The sequence below is a fragment of the Oncorhynchus nerka genome, linkage group LG14, assembly GCF_034236695.1.
Source record: "Oncorhynchus nerka isolate Pitt River linkage group LG14, Oner_Uvic_2.0, whole genome shotgun sequence".
Lineage (NCBI taxonomy): Eukaryota > Metazoa > Chordata > Actinopteri > Salmoniformes > Salmonidae > Oncorhynchus > Oncorhynchus nerka.
Window position 1 is genome coordinate 62,460,622 of NC_088409.1, and position 18,868 is coordinate 62,479,489.

Genomic DNA, 18,868 nt, shown 5'->3' on the forward strand with positions numbered 1-18,868 from the left:
GTGTTTAAACAGAGGACAGGCGGTCCCGTTCTGTGAGCTTGTGTGGCCTACCACTTCGCTGCTGAGCCATTAATGCTCCTAGAGGTTTCCACTTCACAATAACAACACTTACAGTTGACCGGGGCAGCTCTAGCAGGGCAAAATCTGACAAACTGACTTGGAAAAGTGTCATCCTATGACTTTGAAAGTCACTGAGCTCTTCAGTAAGGCCATTCTACTGCCAATGTTTGTCTATGGAGATTGCGTAGCTGTATGCTCAATTGTATACACCTGTCAGCAAAGGGTGTGACTGAAATAGCCGAATCCACTAACTTTTGTGTTTACACACACACATACAAATAATATGAATTACGTGATTGGATTTGCATAGTGGAAAGTCTGGGAAAAGTTGGGAACAAATGAGTTAAGAGTTTTTGTAAAACGTGGTCACAAATGTAAAAAACTGAGGGAGAGTTTACAGAAATTCTGTTACCAAACTGCATCTGCCCAGTTCTTCCAGTAAATGTTGTTTTGTAAAGTATTCAGTGTTAAATTGTTCAAAGTTGTCATTGTGATTAGAGCTGTGTGATTTGTTTAACATATAACAATCTATGGTTTTGTTTGGTATTCATTTTTTGTGAAAAATCTAAGTCTCATAGAAATTCTGTCACGGTGGAATTGCCCTGCTTCAAATAAGAAATTAGTAAACTCCTAGATATTTTCTTTTGTAAATAATAACTTCACATAAATGTATAATACTTCATGGTTTGACAGGCCTTATATTATTTGTGGTATGGCATCTCTAAATGGTTGATATCGTTTCACCTCGTGAGGGCAAGTGATGACATTAAGCTTTTTCAGGGACATATTTGGTACTGGCGCAGTAGCTAGCTACTATAGATGTCCAAGGGGAGGCGTCTACCGCTATGCAATATTTATATTGTTGTTTAGAGAAGTTGTTGGGAGAAGAACCGGGGGATTCATTAACATCCGTTTCTTACTGGATCTGGAATAAGATTGGGATCCTTTTGAGATGTGACTAACTTTATTTTTTCGTACTAGTTGCATGATAAAAAAAACTTGATAGCATTTGCTAACCGGCTAGCAAAATGTGTTTGACAGCTAGGGAACATTGCCTAACCAGCTAGCTACAACGTTAGCTATATCTAGCTAGCCACCAATGACGAGAATCGGATTTGTTTGACAACTTCGGTAATAGGTAATGTTAACTTCAAACCATTTTTTAAGTAGCTGAATTCTAAGAAAGGTAACGTTGAATAGTGTTGGTTGTAAAACTAGCTAGCCATTTGCCAGATTATGCATTGGGCTAGCAGCTAACGTTAGCTTGCTTGCTGACAGCAACTTGAATTTGCAGCGTTGTTGCACAATGTTAGCTACAGATTACAGAATGTGCAATCAGGAAAATGACCCATGTCACACTTACTATATATATAATGCAGTACTTTGAAATAGTTATTCTCAAACCTCACTTCGGGGACGTGTCAAAATTGTGTTGTTCAGAAGTAACGTTAAGCACACCTGATTCACTTAAATTAATTAAGGGCTTGATTAATTGGCAAGTTTAATCAGGTGTACTTGCTTTGGAAATGCATGGAACTGCGGGAGGTCCCAGAGGAGCGGTTTGAGAATCACTGCTGCAGGGAAGAGTGAGGACAACCTATTTATTTGTACTGCACTCATGTCAAAATAGGCTTACTTTTTAAAATTGACATAAGTTAACCATTGAGCCTTGTATAGTGGAGCAAAGGAAATTATTATTTTGTCTCATCTCTATTTTCAAGAATGTTCAGGAGTCCACAAATTCTGGCCTTGACATGCCCTGTCAGAACCCTGCTGCTGCTGTCTGTCAGAGACCCCCGCGTGCCTGCCCTACCTGAACACGCCTGTCAGAGGGGGAATGGACCCAAAGCAGGGAGAAGTCTCTGTCAGGGGAATGGTGGAGGGGAGGAGGCAGTGCCCCTCTCATCAGCCATCTCTTCACACCTTGTTAGCAGAAGCACCTCTGGTTGTGAAAGCTGTCTCCTTAACACCGCACCTCAACACCCCTTACAAAAAGCCACCCCTCCCAACCGACCTCAATTGTCTCAGGACTCTAGCTTTGTCTCTTTGAAACATACACCACGACTGCCGGTGATAGTAGCATGTGACCCTTGGAAAACCACTTCATTGGAACATTTGGACAATTCCAAAGCCACCGAATGTTCTAGCGACCGTAAGTGCCTTCTACAAAGGAGGCAAACTGACAATGGTAGCCAATGTTTGTCTGCTGAGGTGAAGGTCAACATCACATTCAGTGTTAAAAGTAATAGTTACAGTCCTGTTCAAAGTGGTACGATTCACAAGGACATTTTTCACAGACTGCTTGTGTCCACACCCAAACAGTGGAATGTGGATCCCCAGCGACTCCTTTCACTCCAGAGCCAAGGCCTGCACCAGTCTGCTGCCTCCAGCCCTGAGGGTGTCCTGAGGGAGTGTCTTTCGCTGGTGAACGAGGCGCGCTGCCGGCAGAGCCTGGAGCCTAATGTGGCTCTGTATGAGAAAGACGTCCGGGGGGAAAGGGGGCCCAGTGAGGCCCAGTGGAAGTGGGCATCTGTGCTGGTCTCTCTTTGCTCTGTGGAGGGAGAGCCCGCCTTCCTGTTCACCCTCAGATCCACAGCACTGAAGGGCAGACACAAGGGCGACGTCAGGTAACCACAGACTCCTGCACCATTCCCACTGCTTTTGGGCTATTTAATGTTTGACATATGATGTCATGACATAACTTAACAAATCTGAAAATGACAACTTTGTTAGTGTGTTTTGAGAAAAACATTGTCTTATAAATGAATGTATGAAGTTGTATAGAAGTCTGGAAATTGACAAAGTGCTGTGTACATTTCCAGTTTTGCAGGAGGCAAGCGTGACCCCTCGGACAAGGACGTTGTGGACACCGCCCTGAGAGAAGCTTGTGAGGAACTGGGCATCACTGTGGCAACAAACCAAGTGTGGGGCGTGCTGAAACCAATCCGGGATATGGTGAGGACCTTAACCCTACCCATAATCCTTCATGATCCCCATTCATCTCTATGTGACGCACTGACACACAGCTAGTAGCTCCCCTCTGCGCTAGAACAGTTGAGATGCTGTAGTATTCTTTCAGTGAAACATTTCCTAATATGAGTATGTCTTCATTATGTAAATTGTTGATCTGCCGCTTTTCCTAATCATTGCACATTTTCTCTCAGTCTGGAATGATGATAGCCCCTGTACTGGCCAACCTCGGCCCCCTGGAGGCGCTGTCGTTCAAGCCAAATCCTGCCGAGGTACATTTACATTACATTACATTTAAGTCATTTAGCAGACGCTCTTATCCAGAGCGACTTACAAATTGGTGCTTTCACCTTATGACATCCACAGTTACAAGAACTCTGTTTGCCTTTGGGCTGAACTAACACGAATGCCAACTAACATGTTAAAATGACATTCCTCATTCTCTCTCAGGTAGAAGAGATTTTCACCCTGTCGCTCTCCCACGTATGCAGTCCCCAGAATCAGGGATACACCCACTTCCGTACCGGTGAGCGCTACGGATACACCCTGCCCGTGTTCCGCAACGGGAAGCACCGCGTGTGGGGCCTCACTGCCGTGGCCCTCGAACACACGCTCAAACTCATCACGCCGCCATAACAACCAATCATTGCTGCCATCACTACTGTTTTTTTTGTAAAGTATAGTGTAAGTGTGATTACGGAATAATTTAATTATTTGTTTCATATGTGAAATTGATCATTGGGGCTTATGTATCAATTGAGGACTTCTTATAATCAATGTATCCCATATACTGTAAGCATACATGTCAGAAGTGATATATTGAATAAATGAGATATCAGGTAGGGTCATGTAAGGAACAATCAACTTCCATGTCAAAACCACTTTGGATTGTAATGTCCCTGGAAAGGTCAAATCTTTACAGTTCATTCATTCACTAACCGTATGAAGGTAAGGCACCATGTTTCGGTGTGTCAGAAAATGCAATAAAAATGTTTTACAATTCTATCCTTTTTTTAAATGTTATTTCCTTAGGTTTCTGGACAGGATCAATCATTATTTTAAATGACATGAAAACAGAAATAAATATAGTGCAAAAAAAATAGCATTTGATGTAGAACATACATGTATTGTCTCGGTCAAATTCATTACACAAAAAATGTATGGTTCAATCACACACATTTGCAAAACATCAAGCTACAGTATGTCAAAATCAGCATTGTTTTTATTAAGATGTACATTTATTTTCTATTCCCATGTTAACTCCAACCGGTTCTGTTCCATACATCTGTATTATGCTGTACAAGGCTAGAACCATATAGAGTGCAGAAGTGCAACATTGTGATTCTTTTGCATGTAAAGGTCCTTTGATGATGATGATGTTCAGTGTCCAAGCGAGACTGCAAGACTCCTTGAAAAGATTGGAGCTTTGATGGTATTCTTAAGAGTTCTTATAGTCCTGTGTTGGATTCATCTCAACTATGGTTGTACTGTAGCAAATGAATGGGGCAGGTGCTATACTTCAAGGGCTGGAGCACTCCATAGGGTCTTGGGAGTCAGGTAGCAGGTGGCAGTTGAAGGGCCAGCTGAAGGTGAAGACATCCAGGGCCTGACTACACTGCTGCGCTGCCCAGGAGCACACTGACCGGCAGGGTTGCAGCACCCCACCCTGAGGGCTGCAGTGGGGCATGAACATCCCACACACCAGCCTGCGCAGGGGCTGGAAACACGCCAGCTCCATCAGCACCTGGTAATAACCACAAACCACAGGGGAGAGAGTTGTACAGTATCTACCTCCATCAGAATCAAACACTTAAAGGAGGTCTGCATATCCCTTTTATGGTCTTTTTCAGTGTGTAGTTGGTTTATCGTGGATGAAACAACATATTGCTATGCACCAGTGGAGGCTGCTGACGGGAGGGCGGCTCATAATAATGTCTGGAATGGCTTGAATGGAATGGTATCAAACACATGAACAACATGTGTTTGATTCCATTCTGGCCATTATTATGAGTCATCCTCCCCTCAGCAGCCTCCACTGCTATGCACCTATATTATGTTACAAATAATGTTCAAGTTAACTAAAAACACATGAAAGAAAAATGTATATTGTTCTGTGTGGTTGTGTTGACAGGCCAGGTGTGCGTTCTCACCATGTACTGACGGAGCAGCGTGGCTGCCTCTCTCTGGTCAGCGATGGACAGCCAAATGTTGGGGAAGGAGGTGTGGTTGTAGCTCAGGCCCTGACACATCTCCACCTCGATGGGCTCACAGGACAAGCCTGGGGGAGAGGTATGATACAAATACAGAAAACGTTACTAATCTGTCATACTGGAGTAATTCTACTTGAAAGCGTAGCAGTTGTGTTATTGCTGTAGGAATCAAACCAATATGATGGGTGTCTTGTGTATTGTTGGCTCACTGAAAGTGGGATAGGTCGAGTTGTCACAGTTGTGCTCATCTGTCCCGTCTGCACAGTCAGTCCAGCCATCACACAGCCACTCCTGGTGCAGGCACTCTCCACTGCTGCAGGCAAACTGAGTAGGACTGCATGTTCCTGTCCCAAACAAGTAAACAGGTGATACACTTCTCGTATTTCCAGTGTAATTCCTTTAACTAAACCACTTTTAGATGTTTTAATAAATTGGCTTATTTTCTACGCTTACAAGAGCATAACAGACTAGATACAGGGAGACCGATCTGGGTCATGTTCAGTAAGGAGGAAACGTTTTGAAACGGAGTGAAACAAGGATGGTCCTGTTGCTAAACTTTTTGCTACGTCTGTCCTACTGAACACCACCGATGTGTGTGTGTGTGTGTGGGGGGGGCTCACTCTCAGAGAGGGAGATGGCCTGGTAGGACGCGTTGAAGCCACTGTCTGCCACACCCTCGTCAGCCACAAATACCACGGTTATCTGAGGCCCAGAGGAGGTCAGCTCAGGAGGCAGGCTGGTGCCACAGTACCTGGGACAGGATAGAGAAGGAACACTAGAGCTGGCTGTGGTACATTAACAGTAGTACTGTGTTACAGGCTGTTGTACAGTAGGGTACAATTGGCCTGGTCCCAGATCTGTTTGTGACCATGTTCTGTTTCGCAACTGTAGGAGTCCCCACCACAGGCTAGCCTACTACAAGCTACACTGTCTTATCAAGGAAGAGTGCTGTTACTGTTGTGAATGTTTTATGGTACACATACAGTACCAATCAAAAGATAGCCACACCTACACACATTCAAGGGTTTTCTTTATTTTTACTATTTTCTGCATTATAGAATAATAATCAAAATACATCAAAACTATGAAATAAGACATATGTCATGTAGTAGCCAACAAAGTGTTAAACAAATCAAAATATATTGTCCTGTTGAAAAACAAATTATAGACCTTATAAGCGCAAACCAGATGGGATTGCGTATCACTGCAGAATGCTGTGGTAGCTATGCTTGTTAAACGTGCCTTGAATTCTAAATAAATCTCTGACAGTGTCACCAGAAAAGCCCCCCCACTCCATCACAGCTCCTCCTCCATGCTTCATGGTGGGAACCACACATGCAGAGATCATCCGTTCACCTACTCTGCATCTCACAAATACACGGTTGTTGGAACCATAAATCTCAAATTTGGACTCACGAGAGCAAGTTTCATCATAAGGCTTGATGGTTTTTGCGACTTCACTTGAAGACATTTTCAAAGTTCTTGAAATTTTCCATATTGACTGACCTTCATCTCTTAAAGTAATGAAGGACTGTCATTTCTCTTTGCTTATTTGAGCTGTTCTTGCCATAATATGGACTTGGTCTTTTACCAAATAGGGCTATATTCTGTATACCACCTCTACCTTGTCACAACACAACTGATTGGCTCAAACAAAATTCCACAAATTAACTGTTAACAAGGCACACAAGTTAGTTGAAATCCATTCCAGGTGACTACCTCATGAAGCTGGTTGAGAGAATGCCAAGAGCGTGCAAAGCTGTCATCAAGGCAAAGAGTGGCTACTTTGAAGAATCTCAAATATAAAGTATATTTTGATTGGTTTAAATAAAGAAAACCCCTTGAATGACTTTTGACTGGTTCTGTATTCATGTCACATACTGTCTGTCATACAACACCTACACTTGATTTTAGAACATTTCATTTGCCTGGATGTACTTGCTTTGAGCATTCCTTTTTTCAACCCTTCTGAACTAATTCATTGGTAGTGTATGAAATAAAAACATTGGGAAGCTATTATAATAGGTCTTACCGTCCGAGTACTCTGCCGGCCCCGGTATCAGCACGGTCACGCACCTCTACATAGTCAAACTCACACACGTCCTGAGTCTCCAGACTGAAGTTATGGAAACTCAGCCTGATCACATGACCCTCCTCCACAGAGATCTGCCATGTGCACAACTGACAGAGAAATAAGAGTAGATTAAACATACTTTACCATGGTAGGATTTCATGAAGTCTATTCTGGGTATATGGCTGGGTATGTAAATTAGATACGATGCATGTTGGTGATGGTTTACTAGATCAGGTGTAGGTAGGTACCTGTTGTTGAGGGTAAGGCTTTGGGTGGTTTGGACTCGCCAGGTAGCCGTAGAGTCCAGTCTTTTGGCCCCCACACTCTGTACAACAACATAGCAAAAAACTGTGATGTTTAGTTTCGCATAGATAAGCAAACGATTGCCCTTTTACTAGAATTGATTACCAGGTTTCCTCACGACTTTGTGATGAGCGAGACTTAGGAGACTACCATTTTGCATTATTTTGCTATGAGCTGCTGTATGTATGCAGATGACTCACTATGATGCTGAGTGTGTACTGTGCTGTACACCCTGTTCTTACCTTTGTGCTTGTGGCTGCAGTTGGCCTCATCAGAGAGGTCATGACAGTTGGGCAGACCGTCACACACTGACACAGGCAGGATGCAGCGCCCGTGGTCACACATAAACTCCTCCCCGGAGCAGCTCTCTGAGAACAGACACACATTGCTGATGGTAATATGTTAATGTACATTGCTGATGGTAATATGTTAATGTACTGTGAAAATACATGTTTCCTGAAGCAAAGATCTGTTGATTCTACCTCTGACCCAGTACTCACTCTGTTCAAGTGTGATGGCGTGGTACTGGGCGATGAAGCCCCTGCCTCCGATGCTCCCGTCAGAGCGGAAGGTCACCCACACAGTGCTGCTGTTGGTGTTCACAGTAGGGGGTGCCACGTTGCCGCAGAACCTAGAGTGGAGATAACGTTCACTTTTAAAATGTCAGCCACAAAAGGCAATCATAATTCATCTTTATTCTTCACCTAAAATCCCTCAACAGCAGAACCGCAAAATATTCAGGGCCAGAAAGTAGGCAGAGTTGCCATCTATACAGAACTTGTATGCCACCTAGTTGCCACAGTGTGTCATGAAGAGTATGATTTTTCAAGAGGCTGTCATGCATTAGGTTCAGAAGTGTGTAAAACATGCCCATAGTCACTTATGTTAATCTGATCCTGGATCTGTGATTAGAGGCATCTTCCTCCTTGAACAAGTTTAGATACAGTATGTTTGACCCACCTGGTGACAACAGAAGGCTGCTCCGTCTCCTCCTGAACCTCCAGCCAGTCAAAGAGGCAGGGGGATGGTCCTTCTATGGTCAGAGAGGACACATGGATCTGGACCAGGGATGGAGGGCGCGCCCGTATCACCCAGACACACAGGGAGTCCGGGGGATACGATCCAGGGTGGTTGGGGGAGCTAAAGCTGCCCTCTGAGGCTGTCAATACACCCCCACATCCTGAGACAGACAAACAGTGAGAAAAGTACAGGGTAGTGTATTACTGTATTATTATTGTATTGTATGTATCTGTAGGTAAGTACATATCTGTAAGGTCCAATCATTGGAATATATTTCTACTTATTCTATTTTTATGGATACAATTGTAGTAGAAAAATTCTCACTAGTTTCAGGGGTAGGGTATCTGGCTGGCTGTGGGGCCACTGTAATGTCCCTCTGACTGTGGTTGGTGGAGGTTGTGGGTAGATCACGGGGCAGTCCATCTCCAGTCAACAAGTCCAGGGGATTGGTCGACACCACTTCCCCATCCAGACTCTGCCCCTTTAGCTCTGTGGGGTGAAGAACCCAGTGGGAGATAGAGTAAGAGGACATTAGTGAATGACACAAGCTTGTGATGTGCACAAGTACTGCACTGCCATTCCATGCTCAAGGGACCATATAGTGTATGAATTGGCAATGCTAGTTTAAATAAGGACATTGTGTCCATAAATATGTAGGTGTCTAAGAGATTAAGATTTTTTTCATTAGGGTCCTTTCAGCTTTTTTGAGAGATGAGTGAAATGTATGTACACCATGCTCAGTGAACACTTCCTGTTGAGGATCAGAGGTCCCACTGTTCCACCCATAGAATGACATGAATTTATAGTATCTGTGTGGTCCCCCCGCACTCACGTGTGAAGATGAGCACCAGTGCCAGGCCCAGGGCTGCTACCAGGAGCACAGCTGCAACAGAGACCACCACGGCCCCCCAGCTACACCACGGACCCCGCAGACGCATCACACACACACTGAACACACCACGGACTGGGAAACATACACACGTACACATGCACACACACACTCAAACCAACACACACACACACACGCACACAGGTAGGAAAGACATGGGTGGTTGAGGAAACTTTAAGTTGTACCGCAAAAATGGAAGGGGCAAGTGGAAGGGGGAAAAAGTAAGGAACTTGTCTGTCGGCCCTGCATTAAAGACCTAAATTGGTTAAAGAAAATTATGATAAATAAAAAAAGATACCAGTTTCATTTAAGGACCAAACAATTGACAGCTGTGCCATATATATTGCATCATTCTTAAATGGCCAAACTGAGCAATGGTGGGAGAAGGGCCTTGGTCAGGCAGGTGACCAATAACATGATGGTCACTCTGACAGAGCTTTAGAGTCCTCTGTGGAGATGGGAGAACATTCCAGAAGGACAACCATCTCTGCAGCACTCCACCAATCAGGCATTTATGGTAGAGTGGCCAGATGGAAGCCACTCCTCAGTAAAAGACACATGGCAGCCCGCTTGGAGTTTGTCAAAAAGCACCTAAAGACTCTCAGACCATGAGAAACACAATTCTCTGGTCTGATGAAACCAAGATTGAACTCTTTGGCCTGAATGCCAAGCGGAATGTCTGGAGAAAGCCTAGCACCATCCCTACGGTGAAGCATGGTGGTGGCAGCATCATGCTGTGGGGATGACCCTAAGCACAGAGCCAAGACAACTTAGGAGTGGCTTCGGGACAAGTCTCTGAATGAACTTGAGTGGCCCAGCCAGAGCTCGGACTTGAACACGATTGAACATCTCCAACCTGACAGAGCTTGAGAGGATCTGCAAAGAAGAATGGGAGAAACTCCCCAAATACAGGTATGCCAAGCTTGTAGAATCATACCCAAGAAGACTCAAGGCTGTAATCGCTGCCAAAGGTGCTTCAGCAAAGTACTGGGTTAAGGGTCTGAATACTGTGTGATGTTTCAGTTTTTTTATTTTTAATATATTAGCAAAAATGTCAAAAACCTGTTTTTGCTTTGTCATTATAGGGTATTGTGTTTACATTGATGAGGGAAAAAAAACTATTTAATTAATTTTAGAATAAGGCTGTGACCTAAGAAATGTGGAAAAAAATCAAGGGGTCTGAATACTTTCCGAAGGCACTGTATATACATTACCAGTCAAAGATTTGGACACACCTACTCATTCCAGGGTTTTTATTTATTTTTACTATTTTCTACATTGTAGAATAATAGTGAAGACATCAAAAATATGAAATAACACATATGGTAAAAAGTGTTAAACAAATCAAATCATATTTTAGATTTTAGATTCTTCAAAGTAGCCACCCTTTGCCTTGATGACAGCTTTGCACACTCTTGGCATTCTCTCAGCCAGCTTCATGAGGTATTCACCTGGAATGCATTTCAATTAACAGGTGTGCCTTGTTAAAAGTTATTTTGTGGAATAAATTTTTTTCTTAATTCGTTTGAGCCAATCAGTTGTGTTGTGACAAGGTAGGGTTGGTATACAGAAGATAGCCCTATTTGGTAAAATACCAATTCTATATTATGGCAAGAACAGCTCAAATAAGCAAATAGGAACAGCAGTCCATCATTCATTTAAGACATGAAGGTCAGTCAATACAGGACATTTCAAGAACTTTGAAAGTTTCTTTAATTGCAGTCACAAAAACCATCAAGCAATATCATGAAACTGGATCTCATGAGGACCGCCACAGGAAAGGAAGACCCAGAGTTACTTCTGCAGAGGATAAGTTCATTAGAGTTACCAGCCTCAGAAATTGCAGCCCAAATAAATGCTTCACAGAGTTCAAGTAACAGACACATCTCAACATCAACAGTTCAGAGGAGACTGTGTGAATCAGACCTTCATGGTCAAATTGCTGCAAAGAAACCACTACTAAAGGACACAAATAAGAAAAAGGGACTTGCTTGGGCCAAGAACACGAGCAATGGACATTAGACAGGTGGAAATCTGTCCTTTGGTCTGATGAGCCCAAATTTGAGATTTTTGGTACCAACCGCCGTGTCTTTGTGAGACATAGAGTAGGTGAATGGATGATCTCCGCATGTGTGGTTCCCACCGTGAAGCATGGAGGAGGAGGTGTTATAGTGTGGGGGTGCTTTGCTGGTTACACTGTCAGTGATTTATTTAGAATTCAAGGCACACATAACCAGCATGGCTACCACAGATTTCTGCAGCGATACACCATCCCATCTGGTTTGCGCTTAATGGGACTATCATTTGTTTTTCAACAGGACAATGACCCAAAACACCACCAGCCTGTGTAACGGCTATTTGACCAAGAAGGAGAGTGATGGAGTGCTGCATCAGATGACCTGGCCACCACCATCACTCGACCTCAACCTTATTGAGATGTTTTGGGATGAGTTGGACCGCAGAGTGAAGGAAAAGCAGCCAACAAGTGCTCAGCATATGTGGGAACTCCTTCAAGACTGTTGGAAAACCATTCCAGGTGAAGCTGGTTGAGAGAATGCCAAGAGTGTGCAAAGCTGTCATCAAAGCAAATATAAATATATTTTGATTTGTTTAACACTTTTTTGGTTACTACCTGTGTTATTTCATAGTTTTGATGTTTTCACTATTATTCTACAATGCAGAAAATAGTTTTTTTTTAAATGAAAACCCTTGAATGAGTAGGTGTGTCTAAACATTTGACTGGTACTGTATATATTTACAAAATTGTTGATCTACCCCCTAAATGTTTTATTTTTATTTTTTAACTTTTAGTTAGAACCTTCATGTCCCTCCTAGAATTTTTGTTTCCACTTTCCAATGGTGTAATACAACAGCTAGATCAAATTGAATAGGTCTTGGCATCTGAATCAACCAATCTTGTTGCGTATCCAACTCCGGTGTGATGTTATGGAACAGGGAAACTAGGTTGTCAGACTCACTGATTGCAGCTGGGCTCTTTACTGGCTCTAGGGCCATGGCAGTACTGGCAGAACTGAATCCTTCCACTTTCTCCTCACGCTCACCATCAAGCTCAAACGCGGGGTTGCAGAAAACATTCTGTGAAAAGCAAAGACATCTGGTATAACATGGAACGCCAAGTAACTTTCCACCATGAATACAAAGTTGCTATCAAAAATTGGAACCAGAATTCCAGGCCCACACAAGCTATCGCTGTCCTCACCTTGTAAATGTCCGAGGATTCTGAGTAAACAGATACTTCGGTGAGGTCTGTCATCTTTGGTTAAAGTTCCGTTTCAGTCTTCCAGGGAAACATTGAGCACCCACATCCTAAGACCTACTCCAGTGTAGTCAAGTGTTGTTGTTAAGAGCACATCAACAACATGCTTGTTGGAATGTGAAAGGAGAAAAGGTCACTTTGAAACGTTTCTGCAGGAAAGCTCAATGTGACAGATAAAAAAAAAAGCCTGTATCACCCCAGAGTGATTGAGTCATCATTTTGTTACGAATACCAAAAATATGTGTCTATATACATCCACAATGTAAAAGAATCCCACAAGAACAAAATATTTAGTCCACCAATTTCAGGTTTAAAATCCAGTGAATGTGCCCCAAGTGTTTATAGTCCTCTTCTCCTTTCATCACTTTATTAAGTCATGGCGTGTCTGTGTGAGGTAGGCAGATGTGCAGTCTGTTCTTGTTTTGTTGAGGGTGAGTAATTTGTTATAAAAGACGCATAGAACTCCCTTCACAGTGTTCCACAAAGCCGAGTCAGCTGAGAGGACTGAGCTCTGGGGCAGGAGGGGGGTTGGGTGGAGTGAGGTGTAGGGGCCACTCAGAGAAAATTCTCCATAATACACATAATGACCATCTAATCTCCTAAAATGTTTCTCACACACTAACACACACACAAACATTGGCAAGCACAAACAGAGTAATTTGCAAATCATACAGTGTATTGTCAGCATGGCCCTAACTTGGGGTGAAGTTGGGACCGTGTAGTGGAACTGCGTTAAAAGGATTTGCAGTCAGATTTAAGTTTTTGTTTTACAACCCACATTTCTCCTTTCCATTCATAGTCGTCCCCTTCATTACTGACTCGGTAGACGATGCAACGATTTCTAAATATCAGAGGCTATTTGAGTCTCTAAGTAAAATATTACAGTTAAAATAAAGATACCAACACATGAATAATAATGTTATAAATGTGTAATAAATGTAAATGTAAAGTGAACTCACCCAGTTCTGAGAAAACATTACTCAATCCATGCTTTTGTGCTCGCTGGGGTTTGTTAATAACTACTTAGTAGCATGTAGACATATATTTTTAGTCAGACATCATCAGAGACTGACAGGAATAAACAGATACTTGTCATGTATGCTGTCACTCTGTTGTTGTGTGCGGCCTTCTCCTTCGTCTCTGTCAAAGAGGGTGAGTACTGAGATGGTCAGGGAGATACAGGAGTCAGAAGTTACTGTTACAAACAACACCATACATGATCTCTCGGTAATGTTTTGGTATCTCAGTAAAATGTTGCATTTCCATCAGACATACAGTACCAGACAGCTACTCATTCAAGGGCTTTTCTTAATATTTTGCTATTTTCTATATTGAAGAATAATAGTGAAGACATCAAAAATATGAAATAACACATACGGAATCATGTAGTAACCAAAACAGTGTTAAACAAATCAAAATATATTTTCAATTCTTCAAAGTAGCCACCCTTTGCCTCGATGACAGCTTTGCACACTCTTGGCATTCTCTCAACCAGCTTCACCTGGAGATCCCACATATGCTGAGCACTTACTGGCTGCTTTTCCTTCACTCTGCGGTCCAACTCATCTCAAACCATCTCAATTGGGTTGAGGTCGGGTGATTGTGGAGGCCAGGTCATCTGATGTAGCACTCCATCACTCTGCTTCTTGGTCAAACAGCCCTTACACAACCTGGAGGTGTGTTGGGTCATTGCCCTGTTGAAAAACAAATGACAGTCCCACTAAGCGCAAACCAGATGGGATAACGTATCGCTGCAGAATGCTGTGGTAACCATGCTGTTTAAGTGTGCCTTGAATTCTAAATAAATCATTGACAATTGCACCAGCAAAACACCCCCACACCTCCTCCTCCATGCTTCACGGTGGGAACCACACATGCGGAGATCATCTGTTCACCAACTCTGCATCTCACAAAGACACGGCTGTTGGAACCAAAAATCTCATATTTGGACTCATCCGACCAAAGGACAGATTTCCACCGGTCTAATATCCATTGCTCATGCTTCTTGGCCCAAATAAGTCTCTTCTTATTGGTGTCCTTTAGTAGTGGTTTCTTTGCAGCAATTCAACCATGAAGGCCTGATTCACACAGTCTCCTCTGAACAGTTCATGTTGAGATGTGTCTGTTACTTGAACTCTGTGAAGCATTTATTTGGGCTGCAATCTGAGGTACTGGTAACTCTAATGAAATTATCCTCTGCAGCAGAGGTAACTCTGGGTCTTCCTTTCCTGTGGCGGTCCTCATGAGAGCCAGTTCCATCATATCCGCTTTATGTTTTTTTGTGACTGCACTTTAAGAAACGTTCAAAGTTCTTTAAATGTTACGTATTGAATGACCTTCATGTCTTAAAGTAATGAAGGACTGTCGATTCTCTTTGCTTGTATGAGCTGTTCTTGCCATAATATTAGCTTGGTCTTTTACCAAATAGGGCTATTTTCTGTATACCACCACTACCAGTCTGCCAGTCACATCCCTGGGTTGCTCCTCTTTTCAGTTCGCTGCAGCTAGCGACTGGAACGAGCTGCAACAAACACTGAAACTGGACAGTTTTATCTCAATCTCTTCATTCAAAGACTCAGTCGTGGACACTCTTACTGACATTTGTGACTGCTTTGCGTGATGTATTGTTTTCTCTACCTTCTTGCCCTTTGTGCTGTTGGCTGTGCCCAATAACGTTTGTACCATGTTTTGTGCTGCTACCATGTTGTGTTGCTACCATGTTGTTGTCATTTTGTGTTCCTACCATGCTGTGTTGTCATGTGTTGCTGCCTTGCTATGTTGTTGTCTTAGGTCTCTCTTTATGTAGTGTTGTGTTGTCTCTCTTGTCGTGATGTGTGTTTTGTAATACTTAAATAATAAGTATACTTATTACTTATTTTCCACCATAATTTGCAAATAAATTCATTAAAAATCCTACAATGTGATTTTCTGGATTTTTTTTCTCATTTTGTCTGTCATAGTTGAAGTGTACCTATGATGAAAATTACAGGCCTCTCTCATCTTTTTAAGTAGGAGAACTTGCACAATTGGTGGCTGACTAAATACTTTTTTGCCCCACTGTATTTCAGTCACGTGTGTGGGTCATTCCATCGACTCGGTGCCTTTGAAGAAGTGTAACTTGGTCAAAAAAACGTTTGATTTCACTTATTTAAAAAAAACATTTTGTCATAAAGATCACATGTTCAACTTCATAAAAAAACAAGTTTTCCCATCTGAAGATGTCAAATGAGAAAATGTCAAAGTAAGGACCTGTTAAAAGTGCCAAATAAAGTAACAGTGTTGACCGTAACAGGGTTGACCGTAACAGGGTGGATGATTTCATCTTAAATCAGTCATAAATCCCCTTGTGACAGGGGGAAAGGGAGCTTGTTGTGAGCAGCAGGGAGTGGCTATTTAACAATTTCTAGCATGTTTAGTCTATGGATAACAGGGTAGACCTGTTATGCTCAATCCACTTCGTTTTTTGACACTAAACACCAGAAAATGTCCAAAACGAGCAGACCCAGCTCACCTGCTTTTACATGATTTGACTATTAGGTGTTCAATGTTTCTTTTGAAAAAAATTAAGAAAAACCCTTGAATGAATAGGTGTGTCCAAACTTTTACCTAGTACTGTATGTCTGTATTTCAGTCATATATACGTTGGTATTTCAGTAATGTATGTGAGTCGTTCCACCAACTAGGTGCCTTTAGAGAAGTGTAACTTGGTCAAATTGTTTTTTTGATTTCACCTATTTTAAACATTGTGTCATAAAAAGCACATGTTCAACTTCATAAAAAACAAGTTTTCCCATCTGAAGATGTCAAATGAGAAAATGTCAAAGTAAGGACCTGTTAAAAGTGCCAAATAAAGTAACAGTGTTGACCGTAACAGGGTTGACCGTAACAGGGTGGATGATTTCATCTTAAATCAGTCATGATTCCCCTTGTGACAGGGGGAAATGGAGCTTGTTGTGAGCAGCAGGGAGTGGCAATTTAACGATTTCTAGCATGTCTGTCTATGGATAACAGGGTAGACCTGTTATGCTCTATCCACTCAGTTTTCTGACACTAAACACCAGAAAATGTCCAAAAAGAGCAGAACCAGCTCACCTGCTCACCTGATTTGACTATTAGATGTGCAATGTTTCTTTTGAAAAAAAAAAAAAAATTTAAAAGGAAGCTTTCACCATATAAAAACAAGAGTTCAGTTCACGTCACAGGGTTGACCTTAAAATGAGGGACAGACGTAAATGATTCATGAGGGACAGAATTTTGGCACATCAGCAAATCTTTATTTATTAAAGATAAATGGATTTATTGAATTTCCGATGTGGTCTATATTAAAGGGCACTTTATTTAATATTAACAGGCTTTTAAAATGCAATATTGGTGCACAAGTTCTACTTAAAATATCAACGTGACTGTATTTAAGTAATGTGACTGTATTTAAGTAATGTGTCTGTATTTCAGTGATATTCTTGTATTTCAGTGACAAGTGCACTTTATCATAAAAAAAAAATCTGTTTTAAAGTCTTTGTATGTGGTATATTTAGCTATAGAATGGCTAAACCAAGTAGAACGAAGTCAAAAATGTAATAGTGATGACACATAAATGTGTGACCACATGTTTGGATCCACCAAAAAAGCCTATACCAGGCCGTGGCACGTGAACGTCACCACTGTAAGCCTTATTGATCATAACATGGAAGACTGTACACAATAAACACTATCAAAGACATACCTAAGTACAGTACCAACGAATCTACAGTCAAATGAAATCCTCCATTTAACCCTATTCTCTCAGGGTCAGACTGGCGCTAAGTCTGAGACCTGACAAGGCTCCATCGTGACCCAGAACTGGATCCTGACCGCAGCACACTGCTTTTCTGCCATCAGATTTGAGGGGAAAGTGGACCAAGAGAAAGTGACTGTGAAGCATGGTCAGTACCCTACCTAATTGCACATTGGTCTCTGCATTGACCTCAAAATGTTTATGGGTCATTTGGCAATGTGTCTGCCCATTTAGAAATACCAATCTAGAACACATGTTATTAGATGACAGACGACTGATTATTCAGATTATTAAAAAGGTGATGTCTATTCTACCTTTCATCCCTAAGTAATGCTTACTAGTAAGTATCATACTCATGCCAATGTCCCCCAGGTTATGAAGGAAAGGTGTTAGCGAAGGTGTTGTCTGTAACCCTGCACCCACAGTACAACATTGATGGACTCAGTGACAAGAATGTGAAAGACTTCTATGACTATGACATTGCTCTGGTTAAGGTTGAAACGATCAAGCTGTCATGGACAGCAAGGTGGGTTGAGCAGCAACACTAGCTCATGACATAATTCCCTTATGAATTGCTCTCATTCCAAACCACCACAATTCCATCTACTTGGCCAAATCATTCACCAGCAATGACATTGTTACGCACTGTTACAATATTAGCATGAGTACATTATTGCACTCTATTCTTGTCTAACTACATGACTTCTCGTACCTCCCTGTTTATCTGGTATGTGTTCTCTACAGGCCCATCTTCTTGACGTGTACCAAGCCCGCCAGCCGAGCCATGAAGATGAGTCCCAACTCTGTGAACAACACAGTAAGATGACTGCTCCTCCTCCTCAACAAGTAGACGGAGTGCAATAATTTTTCTTTAGCTTGACAAGCCCGACTCAACTAGTTATCCAAGTTGAACTCGTTCCCGATAGAGCGAAAACAATCAGAGTACTGCTGGACATGACAGGTGTCATCCACCCATGAATCATTTCATGTCTAGGCTTGACTCATGTTCTATGTCTAGTATATACACCCACCACCCCCGTTCATGAAAATGGATTGCTCAGACAGTGAGTGACATGGCCGTTGCTTGCTACATAAAGCAGGCAGACTGGCATTGAGGCATTCAGTTACTGTTCGATTGAACGTTAGAATGGGCATAGTGACCTAAGCGACTTTGAGCGCGGGGTGATCTTTCCAGTACCAAACCAAAAACATCCAGTCAGCGGCAGTCCTGTGGGCGAAACAGCTCGTTGATGTGAGTAGTTGAATAAATAAACTGCTGAGTGTATGATAA

The 18,868-nt window shown here is 42.3% G+C and overlaps 2 protein-coding genes across 4 annotated transcripts; one reads left to right on the plus strand and one right to left on the minus strand.

Moving 5' to 3' along the window:
* The first annotated feature begins 845 nt into the window (after positions 1-845).
* Positions 846-4,035, plus strand: LOC115141627 (uncharacterized). Of its 3 annotated transcripts, none has more exons than XM_029680673.2 (5): positions 846-1,198; positions 1,782-2,687; positions 2,883-3,015; positions 3,225-3,302; positions 3,481-4,035. In XM_029680673.2, exons 2-5 carry the CDS (start codon positions 1,783-1,785, stop codon positions 3,664-3,666), a joined length of 1,302 nt encoding a protein of 433 aa, XP_029536533.1. In that variant the 5' UTR covers positions 846-1,198; position 1,782; the 3' UTR covers positions 3,667-4,035. The 3 variants fall into 3 exon arrangements, with proteins under 3 accessions (XP_029536533.1, XP_029536534.1, XP_029536532.1); XM_029680674.2 differs by having other exon boundaries at positions 846-1,014; XM_029680672.2 differs by lacking the exon at positions 846-1,198 and adding an exon at positions 1,205-1,646.
* Positions 4,036-4,063: 28 nt separating this feature from the next.
* Positions 4,064-14,491, minus strand: LOC115141626 (membrane frizzled-related protein-like). Its single transcript, XM_029680671.2, has 13 exons — positions 12,747-14,491; positions 12,505-12,622; positions 9,470-9,601; positions 8,962-9,126; positions 8,578-8,797; positions 8,118-8,248; positions 7,860-7,985; positions 7,563-7,639; positions 7,273-7,421; positions 5,861-5,991; positions 5,450-5,584; positions 5,181-5,308; positions 4,064-4,774 (listed from the first exon to the last, which is right to left on the minus strand). The coding sequence occupies exons 1-13, from the start codon at positions 12,798-12,800 to the stop codon at positions 4,550-4,552; spliced, it is 1,791 nt and encodes a 596-aa protein (XP_029536531.1). The 5' UTR covers positions 12,801-14,491; the 3' UTR covers positions 4,064-4,549.
* Positions 14,492-18,868: the final 4,377 nt, after the last annotated feature.